Raw genomic sequence first — 11282 nt, 5'->3', positions numbered from 1 at the left:
AGCTGAAGCAGATGGCAGGAGCAGCAGAAACCAAAGGAAGAGCACAAAACTTTTACAAACTGGACTGCTAAAACATGAGTCAACAAGCCAAAACTAAGTCTGGACAAAGCAGAGCACCACAGTGGGAAAAAAGTACCATGAGAGCTTAAACAAAAGGGGGAAGAATAAAATAAATAAGCTCAGTTCTTCAAATCAAATTCCAACTCTGTGTTTTCAGGAGAGAAGGTACAGAGAAACTGAAGAACTATCACTGAATCTCCTTTGTATCAGTAGCTGCATCTGCTCACAGTTATTTGCCTCTGTGTTCCCTGGTAGATAGCACTGCAGCACTGGGGGCCTGCTTATTTCCCAGGCTGTAATAAAAAAAGGGTGACAAAGAATGATCAGGGACTCACCCATGCTGACAGACACACACACTTGTCTAACAGGTAAGAAAGATCCTGCTACAGCATTGCCACAGCCCACAGCAGCTTCTGATCACCTGTAGCTGCTCTGCATCAAGACACTGATGATGGGGGACACATAATGTTCCCTCTGAAAGCTGACTTGCTCAAGCAGGGCTTTCTGATCTCTCCAGAGACGCTGCTGAGCCTGTATTTTAATTGGCTTTTAGGTCCCAAGACAGATTTCCATCAGGCAAGCAGGCCACACTATGGAATGTTGCACTACATCCTCTCTTCTCAAGAGTACTCTCATTTTTCAGAGCAAATGCCTGTAAAAAGGGCAGGATGTCAGGCATCCCATCTGCAGGATGTGCTGTGCTCCTCCATTACCAACCGCAGACTGATGGACGCTGCTGCTCCATCACCCCTGGAGGAAGCATTACAAACCTCTTTCAACACCCACCCTCCAGTTTCAGTAAAGACCCTGTGACACTTGGTGGAAAAAAACCAACATTGTATTTGATTTACAATTAACAGGATTTACAAATGACAAAAAAACAGATTAGCCATGAAATTAGGATGCCTCTTGATGATGGAGTAGCTGGCGAAGCACCTTTATGTACCTCAGTCCTAAACAGTGTAAAATAACTTACAGCCCAGGCAGCTTCAGGAATGGTTTTACAGAAATGCAAGGAGTACAAAGCAAACCAAAAAAGCCCCTCCCAGCCTACTGGGCAGGAAACCTGTTCTGGTGAGGTTTTGGATTTTCAGAAACTGAAGGAAAGGCCCACTGACAAATGCCAGGAGATTTTCAAAAAGGGTGGGGGGCTGGAAATCCATCATTAAACAGTAGAAGTCACTGTACGGCAGCCTCCCGGGCAGGGGGAGTGGCAGCAGCCACTGCGGAGCTTGCAGAGAGGCAGCAGAGCCCCGGAGCTGGGCAGGACAACGAAGGAAGGAGTACAGATGGCAGCGCCTCATTAAAATGCTACTTTACTGCCAAAAACTTGTGAGACAAAGAGAAATAAAGTTCTCTGATGTGCAATATAGCAATTTAAGAAGACGTACCTAACTTTTTTATTTATTTATAGGAGCTTACCTATATTGTAAACACACACTTTCTGACAAGTTATTTCGATTTTTCTATGCTATGGGTTATGGTGTGTATTCAATCGAATGCAGCATTCCAAGGCTCAAAACTGACTGAGTGGTTTTCAATAGACAGGTATATGATTCTTCCAATATAATACTAGTATTTTACATCACAAATACAATAAAAACAAGTGATGGTATCTCTAGGACAGTTCCAAGATTCAAATAAAAAATCATCAGAACCATTCTAAAATAAGATATTATACATAATCAAATAATGTTAAACAGCACACTCTTGGCAAGCAGCTAATTACAAGCATTCTGCTGGTCATGTTTTTCACACAAAAATCATTCAATAGCACATAAATATTTCTTTTTCTGATCTGCTTCTTTTTACAAAACCATTCATCAGATTCACAGAATTAGTACAAGTAAGGCACATTAGCATATATCGTAAAACTCACAATAATAACAAAAGAGTTGTAAAGTTTTAAGGACTAATTCCTTCTTTGCAGTGATTTCTGAACCCAATGAGACTTTATCTGTAGAATTCTTCTACACTGACATTACTCTTATTTCTCTTGCAGCCAGCTGTGGTGGGTGCAATACTGTGCATCACCATGGACATAAATAATTAAATTAAGAACCGTGTGTGGTAGCAACTCCTACTCTCGGATCTTGCAGAGAAATCAGACATGTCGTTCACTATGTTTCTTATGAGTACAGACTAAGTTTTAGAGCTATATGGAAGTTAATTTCCAGTTATCAAAATAAAAGGGGATATTGCATGTGTCTCTGAGTATGCTATTGTTTTCCTAGTAGAAATATTGCTTAATGTAGAAAGGATGCTATAGTATTGAATTTACTTGCATAATGAATCCTAAATGCTGATGTCTCAGATTCTACTAAATTAAACAAACTATAGGCTTTCCTTCTTCCACCCCCACCCTGCTCCCAGCCAAAGGACTCTCTTTCCCACAGAAGATTCATTTACACACAACACAGCTTTTAATTAGAAGCATAATTTACAGTAAAAATTTTTTACATTACACCTCTGCTATCAAAAAAACATGAAATCTTTCATTTAAAGTTGTAATTATACATTAAAAAATAGAACACTATTTCCTTAACAGGAAGAATGAATTTGAACATCTTCAGATCAGATTTCTTTATTGCGGCTTTTGAGTCAAAGGTCAGTCACTTTATTCTCTAACGCAGCTGCTATTTGCTGTAAACGGAAGGCAAGCTGCATTTTTTGTGCAGCTGGATCCTCTTCAAGTGCATTTATAATCTGGAAGAAATAAACACAGAATGTTTAGAATCATTGCACTGAAAATATACAACATAGTTCCCGGATTAAGTGTTTGATATTCCTCTGGTTGTATCGAGTCTTTTGCATACACTCTGTATGTACCAAATCTGAAGTCCATCTAGTAGGCCCCATGTTCTGTTTTTGCACAAAGGCAATAAAAATTATTCTTTTTTGGGAATTGCTGTAGTGTTTCCTATTATGCAGGGATCCAAGCAAGTTAATGGGTAGTGCTTTATCTTGTGAAATATTACATTCCAAGATGGAACAGACAGGGTAAAAAATTACTTCGCAGCTATTTAAGAAACACTGCTTTTACTTACAGTGCACCTTACAGGCTTAAGGGTCATTTACCAGCAGTAATTAAGCCCCATCTCCATAAGCTTTCTTTATGAGAAGCTCCTGGGTGGTCCATGTACCACCCAGGCATAAGGTAGGGCCACACAAGGTCTCTTGTGTCTATAGGCAGCAGGATGAAGGGACACGGTCGAGCCAGCAGCTTCCCTTTGGCTCACCAAGAACTGCCAAGGCTCTGGACCAGAACCGTGATGCTCAGGAAACAGAGAGCTCATCAGAGGAGCCCCCAGCAACCTGGGCCAGCCTCTGGTCTATGGAACACATATAGGAAGGTATGACTGCTAAGACACAAGGATTTAAAAACAAGAGCTAGAAAAGGTCTATTATGATCAGGGTTTTCTTCAAATAAGAGTTTTTTAGTGCTTCTCAAGATCAAATTTTGAAGACTTCAAAAGGTTTTTATTTCACCTATCCTTTAGGGAAGCCTTTCCACCAACTATTAGATTTTTCCATTGGAGGAATGTGTAACATGGCAAAATGGCTCATTGTCCAGAACTGGCTTTATTAGTAAAAGTCAGACACTGTAATCAAGCAGAAACCTTTAGCTCTGTTTAAATACTACAGAACTTGGAAGTACAAGAACTGAAGAAACAGCATTTGCCTGTCACTACCTGTGGTTCTCACTACTTCTTGCACACCATTGACAATGGAGATTAATGCAGTCAGTACCAATCTAGCCAATAATTTCACTTTGAAGGGCTGGTATAGCATTCAAATTTCAAACACTGGAGCACATTTGCTTAGAAATAATTATTTTAATGAATTTGTTTTAAAGCATGAAAACATTTTTACAAGATAGAGTTAATAAACGCTTATTACAGTATTTAAATTGGGCCTAATTTAATTTTATATTGTTCCCTTAATTGAAACAATTACATCTAGCTGTAACTCCTCAACTCTAGACTAAATAATTCATGATTATCTCTGCTGGTGAATTTATCCTCCATATAAATGTGGACAATTAGAATGTACCCACTTAGTCATTGTCAGGCCCTGCCGAGATGCAGAAGGTACAGCTCATGCTGGGAACCACTGTGTCAGTAATGACAAAGGCAGCTGCAAAATGTTCCAGTTCATGAAAATTAAAACATTTTCATGGAAAATAAATAAGCTTGATTAATTTTACTGAACAATTCTTGACAGATTATCCCCATAACTCTGAATTAGCAGCCTTTTCATCAAATGCACCTTGTTATACAGTGATGTACATGAAAGGAAGAGCTGCAGCTATGCACTGGTGTTTGCTGGGCTGCCACTGGTGAAGTCCCACAGATTGGTGACAACAAAGGAGGCTACACCTGTGCCTGCCACCAAACATGAAACCACGAGTGGAAGCAAGGGACATTGGGGTGTGGAATGGTTCATCTGTCATCCAGGGTTCCTGAGTGCTTCTGAAAGAGGTCAGACCATGGATATTCGTCTGGAAGGCACTGAGAGGCTGCTTGGTTGGTGCTGGGGATGAGGGGAGAGGAAACCAAAACCATCGGGCTGGCTGTTTCCCCTGCTGACCCTTGTTGCAAGACCTCTCAAGAGTGATTTGATTTTCCCTGCTTATATCTGTTTTAAAACTGCCACAGGCTGTCTCTTCCTGCCCAAAGCAGTTGCAGCAAAGCTGAGCATGAGACTCACTGTTTTTAGTGCTAAATGTAAGTGAAAACATGAACTGTGCTGATGTGCAAGACAAACTGAAGGAAGCTCACATGTGCTGTACTACTTTTTGATTCAGCATCTGTTCTTACTTGCTTTGATTTCATTCTGATAGTTTTCTGGAGGCATTCATTTCCATGGAAACCTTTGAATAAAAGTTTCCTTCTTTCTTTTTGTTTTCAGATTAAGTTTGGAGGGCCATAGCTGCAGCCCAGCTACACTGGATATTCTTTGTTCCCCTAGCCACAGGGTGTGAAGAACCTAAGAAACATTTTGGACTGAATCTGTGAGGCTCCTTTTGAATCAGTCTGCATTCAGATTACTTTGGTTTACCTTGGGCTGGCATTTCATTTAGCATGGCAAAACACAGATGGCAGCATGCAAGGAAGTTTAAGTGCATCTTAACTAAATAAAAAAGGCACACCCCACTCCTAAAAGCAAAATAACTTGAATGGATAGCTTCTTATAAAAAACTCACTGGTGTGTTGCCTGATATAGCTCTGACAACTACTTTTTGCTCAGTAATATTCTTATATCCTAATTCTTAGGAATTAGAAGAGAACTGAAGAGAAATTATTTTAAAATCAATTTCTCTTTCAGCACTCATTAATCTTTCACTACCAAAGCCAGACACCCCATAATGAAATTAATTTTTAGGAACACACCTTTGACAAGTGTCATCGTTGAGCAAGGTGTATGACTGCAAAGTCAGAACTTTCTGTTTAGTACTGTTTACATGATTATCCAGGGAATTCCAAAAGGAGTTCCTTTAGACTGATGTTACTCTTTATAACTTTTTTGCTGTTGATATTATTAAAAATGAAAACAAAAGGCACAACTTACCGCATCGTAGTATTTGTTAGTGTACTGGTAGAGTTGGTGTAGAGCCACAAGTGTATTTAAGGAATCAGTATGTGCCTGGTAAACAATACAAGTGAGCAGCAAACATGTCAAAATATGATCACAGCTGAAAGTTGTGCATATGCATGAGTGTATATATATTCAATATACAAGATTTCCAAAGCAAGCTCTGCATCCTGTTCCTTTTGTTACATGACACGGCAGAAAAAGGGGGTGAGAAAAATTTGTTTGGTGAGTTTTCAATCCAGACTTTCCTGTTTTTCCAGCCCCTCTGAAACTCTGACACTGGAGGTGGAAAATATTTTGAACTCTGAATGTCAGGCCACAGACTGCAGTTCAAACATCTGTTAACAACATGGGTATGAATGACTAATGCATTTACATGTTACACATTGATTCTGTAGCACTGTCATGTCTTTTTGGCATCCTTTCTCCACCCCTTTTTAACTCTTTAAAATTCTGCACACCTCACTACAGCAAAAGTTCAACTCATCAAGATCATGAGCACAACTGGAAAAAGCCTTGTGAATCATGAAGGTGGGAAGGGGAGAGCAAGATACAGAGAAAAAGGGCTTTAAATGAAGCAGAAAATAAGCCTCTCATTACCCCCTCCCTCCTGCACCCATGACATTTAACTTATTTAGTGAATGTGCTCTACCTGGCTAAACAGATGTTTTCAGTCAAATGGATATGATTCATGTCTCTAGCCATGCCTTTAGTCCTTTAAGTTAGTTAAGAAAATGAAGAACTGCAAAATACTGCTACTGACATAAATGATTACCCAAGACATAAAGCAGGAGAGACACATCCATCTTTCCTTGCTCTATAAAAGTCACTTCTAGAGCTGGTCAAAATTTGCAGTGTTCAATCACTCCTTTCATATTAACTTTTATTATACTTTAAAATGTAAATATAATAATGTAAATATAAAAGATCAACATATTCTGCTCATGTTAAAATATTCTAATGAATTTACTTTTAATCACCAAACATTTTAATTTTATATACATCTCAATTTGTGTAATAAAGAAAGTGAACTGGAAAATGAAATGTCATTGCAGATGAGCTTTGTACTGAATGACTGGAAATAGAAATGCTCTCATGAGGATGTTGATCTGCAAAATGTTAAGTCCTAAGGGCACTGAAATAAACAAACCACAAAAAATTCCCCAAACATCTTCCTTATGCTAGAACTCTTCAACTAAATTAAGCAAATGAGCAAACCAGCCAGTAAGTACACTGTCTCTTTGCTCAGGCTGAACATCTTTTAAGATTTGGTGAGGGTCTCTCCTGGTTCTCCAAGCTAAATGGAGTGCTTCGAAGGCATGATCCTGCTCAGCTAAGCTGAGCCTCAGAGCACACAGGCTCTTTCAAGACTGAAGCAGATTTTGTAGCTTCTTTGATCCAGCATTCTCCAACCAGAGACCTCAGGAAGCAACCCCTTGCCCTGCTTAGCTCTTCTCCATCAGAGGTAACCCCCAATAACCTCTAATGGAAAAAGAAAAAGTGTCACTGAATGACCACATGGTGAACTTCTGGCATGTAGCATAAAGCAGAAATACTGCTTTCATATAGACAGCTCGAAAATAGGCTGTACTGAATGTACATGTTTCCCCTTTCATTTCTAGAATCTAATTTTTGCTGTGGTAGCAGTCTGAATTCAGTCATTACTGGTTATCAGTGTGTGCAATGTTAAAAATCCTTTTCTATGCTCTGGGGAGAACACACCATTCAAGAGTGCTTTAATGTTTCCACAATGGATGTGAAAAAAATTTTAACACTTTACTCTGGCATCTACATCACTCAGCTAGATTAGTGATGATAACCTTTCTTGGTTCCATTCAATAATCAACATTTCAAAAGGCTAAAAGGCCTCACTACACTAAGCACTACATTTCAGAGATGTATGAGAAAACTCATTTGATGTTTGCACGTACGAAAAACCCACTTGGAAAGAGAAGACAAACACTGCTATACTTGGCTCCAATATCAGGACAAGAAAACAGAATTTATTCTTACCCTGGAAATCTCTGCTAGATGGGTATTCATGTCTTGGTCACTAACTGGCACCATCTGACGAATACCTTTGTAGTAACTGCAATAAATGAAACCAAACCTTCAATTAAGTGAAAATCACTCTGGTTTTCTGTTAATTTTGCATTTTGATATTGCAGTTATTTTAAACATCCTTCCTAATAGTGCAGGAGATGTTATCCCACAACAGACCAATGACTCCTTTAATAATCCTGCCTCCCAACAGTAATTAGTGCTTGATACATTTGCAACAGAGGAAAATCCCACCTGATTGTACAGGGCTAAACCACAGGAAAGAAATCTATTTATTATTGCAGCTGATGTTCATTTTAGGGCTTCAAACTTTTGAAGTCATCAGCTAGCAAGAGTTTTGTCCTGTGGCAGACCTTCTGCAGTATTCATGGAATTGCCAATTAAGCAAATGAATTAAGTCAGAGATGGAATAGGAAAAAAAAGGATTTGTGAAAATGTTTTCAGGATTTGAGCTCTGCTGAGCTATGGAAGTGCAGCGTTAGTTGGACAGATCGTATGGGTAACAACCAGCAATGCAGAAAACAACATCCTATTTTCTCCTGAATAAATCTATCCATCTGTCTGCACAGACATGAACATGCACTGGGTCATAACAGCGCTCCATTTCAACCCTGTCAAAGCCACCACCAAGGGAACATTTTAACATTCAGGTGTAAAATTTTTAACATTTGACAGCTGACTACCTCAGCATTTGCTTTTCCTCTTACACAGGCTTAAAGCCCTAGCAACTCAGCATAAGCATAAAAACTCTGTACTTACTCTTCCACCATTTTCTTGTAGTTAGAGATTTCTTTTGCGTAAAGTAATTTATTACTTGGAGAATCCTGAAAAATTTATAATAGAGAGAAACTTGTTTGATTTATTACCATCTCTAGGAAGCAAAGTAAAGAACTTAAGACAAAACCTCTACATTCACATGCACTTGAGCTTTAAAGAAATTAATATCTGGATGGTTATTAACAACGGTGGGATTACTTGATCCTAAAAGGATGACATTTACACACAGCATTGCTATTGAGCCTTAAAAATGTATCAATGCAAGATGATACTAAATTACTGGTGGGCAGAAATAATCTGTTCTTAAACATGTTTTTTATAAAAGCAATTGTGATTTTCTCCTTTATAAATATCTGTTGGCAGACTACACAGTAACACTGACATGTTCACCAACCCATTAAGTGGTGAGATTCTAACTTCATTATAAAGCTGAAAAGAAACTATCAAGGCTGTATCTCCTCAGAGAATGGGTGTTGTCTGTGAGGATGCCCTTTGATTTGTCAGGCATGACCGCAGTCAGGTTGTAGAATGCAAATCACTTACTCTGCTTAATTTGTGCTCTGTTCTTGTGCAAGCATCCATGAAAGTCTGTGCAATGACTGACAAGGAAGCATCCACTACTTCATGAACATGAACATCGAAGATGAAATGGGGATTTTTCAGTATGTTTACCCAGAACCTAAGAGGCAGGCTGCAAGCAACAAAAAAGATAATCCTTTTAACACAGTAAATGTTTTACAACAAACAAATCAGGTGAAATTAAACACAGGTTTTGAATTTTTATCTCCTCACAACAACAAACCTCAATTTTAAATCTCAACATCTATACAAGCTATTTGTTGCCTGTTTTTCACATCTGAACACCAAGCCTTTACATCTCTCACATAAAAACTTGTATAAGAAGAATTCTGAGTGCCTCAAAGAGCAAGAGAAGATGTCTTTGTGGCTAGAGAAATTACTTGAGTATTATTTTATTAGACTTTGTGCTTTGACAGGTAAATCTAGTCCCACTTGCCTTTTGCTTTCCTTGTCTCCAAGGAAAAACCAAAAGTGAAGTGGTAAAACCTGCCAATGATGACCCCACAGATAGGCTGGTTTTGTTTTTGTAGCTACTAGTCTTACAGGAAATAATTTTTACCATTTAACCATATTATCTCAATTCAAATGATTACAAATGAAATTTACTTTGAGTGGTGGTAAGGGTGCCAGTACCTATCTGGGAATTACACTCTCATTTCTCTGCAATACAAGTATTACTTTGTTCATACTGCACCTGTTTGTTTTCCAGATGTGAATGGTATCTTCATCCTTGATGTCATGTTTTTCTGCTTGCTCATCAAGAAAATCAAAGAAGTACTTCACAGCTGGTGGAACCACATGGTTTGAGTTGAGCACACTATGAAAGAAATTATCTACAAACTGCTGAAGCGTTCCCTAGAAGCAAATTAAAAAAAATTTTGTTACATTTGTGTTACAGGCTAAACTTGGTGCCATTTTAGAGTCTTTTATTCCTATTGACATAACAGCCCATTATCCAGTTACAGGGACTGATGGCCTTCATCCTGAGTGTAAGGGTACTGGGTGACAAAAGCCAAGCAACATCTATTGCAGCAACCTTGCAAATTGGCAACACAGTAAAGACCTCCTAGAGAAAAATTTGAAGCTCTGGCCTAGAAGGTCATGACTTCACCAACTATTGTATGGTTTGCACAGACAGGTGTGATTTCTGTTTGACAGAAGCAGCAGAAACTGGTTGCTAAGTATACAATACATTTACACCTCACGGTCATTGTGCACATGAAGTAATTGTTAGGACATTCTTAATGGTTTTGCAGCTTCCCACCTCACATTTCTCTGACTCCACAGAACTGTGCAATTTTTAGGAGATCGAGAGGAGAAAGTACCAGTCTGAATTTGACTTTTTGTTGAATGGCAAGCACTTGTGTCTCATCAGTGAGAAGAGAGTAGTCTGGCCCAGTTCTATCAAAATACTCTAAAAGCATTATTTATTAAGAAGTGTTAATATTTAAAAATATTTTTATTAGTTTTCTAGAGTAAACCACAGCATGGGTCACAAACAAAACAAAGGAAATATAAGACACTTTGGCTGTTTATATGGCATTTGGTTCACAAGAAAAGTCAACGAAGTATTACCTAAACAGGTGGCAGATGGGAGAAATCCACCTTTGTTTTCCAAGAAAAAATCCTTATTTAACAAGCACAAACATGGTTCTCAGTTTTGATTCAGAGTTACAGTTTATCTTTTTCCCAGTAATGTTCCTTAGGGCACATTAGCAATCTGAAGCCCTGAACACCAGTTTGTATGTACACGACACATAATGAAAACTGCAGCCCAAGTCATGACCAATAGTTTGCATTTTCTTTGGTTGTACCTCAAAATCTACAGACTAGAGGTGTAATCATGGCATAACTGAGTCCTACCTTCACAGAGAGAAGTCTGGTCAGGTAGATTTCTGTAATAGCTTTGGTCCTCTCTTTTTCTTTCACGCTGCCCCTCTTTGATTTACCTTCATCTATTTCATCTACTGGCCGGACCAGGTGCCAGACCTTATTTTCATCTTCCAGGAGTGCATGCCCTAGAAACAGTAATTGCAATAGTTACAAAAAATTATCTGCACCCAAATCACAAAAACCCAAAGCCACAAGGATACTCATATATAATAAGTACAGATATGTCCTCTATCCTTAACTTACCTTTTCTCCTGTCAAGAGGATCTAGATTATTCTGTTCCTGTCCAACACACACAACTCAAGTACTTAATGTTCAA

The 11282-nt window shown here is 38.6% G+C and overlaps 1 protein-coding gene across 6 annotated transcripts in view; it reads right to left on the bottom strand.

Moving 5' to 3' along the window:
- Positions 1-880: 880 nt before the first annotated feature.
- Positions 881-11282, bottom strand: part of PLXNB2 (plexin B2) — a 245303-nt gene continuing 234901 nt past the window's right edge. For all 6 annotated transcript variants that reach the window (XM_071733787.1, XM_071733784.1, XM_071733789.1 and 3 more), the window contains 7 exons: positions 10936-11090; positions 9767-9927; positions 9037-9184; positions 8476-8540; positions 7669-7744; positions 5632-5706; positions 881-2766 (listed from right to left, as the gene is read on the bottom strand). In XM_071733787.1, the coding sequence (XP_071589888.1) occupies positions 2662-2766; positions 5632-5706; positions 7669-7744; positions 8476-8540; positions 9037-9184; positions 9767-9927; positions 10936-11090 (785 nt within the window). In that variant the 3' untranslated portion in view covers positions 881-2661. The remainder of the gene's footprint in view (positions 2767-5631; positions 5707-7668; positions 7745-8475; positions 8541-9036; positions 9185-9766; positions 9928-10935; positions 11091-11282) is intronic.

Source organism: Heliangelus exortis, chromosome 1 (genome assembly GCF_036169615.1).
Source record: "Heliangelus exortis chromosome 1, bHelExo1.hap1, whole genome shotgun sequence".
Taxonomy (NCBI): Eukaryota; Metazoa; Chordata; class Aves; order Apodiformes; family Trochilidae; genus Heliangelus; species Heliangelus exortis.
The sequence above is the reverse complement of the archived record's forward strand: the minus strand, read 5'-3'. Positions and strand labels throughout refer to the sequence as shown.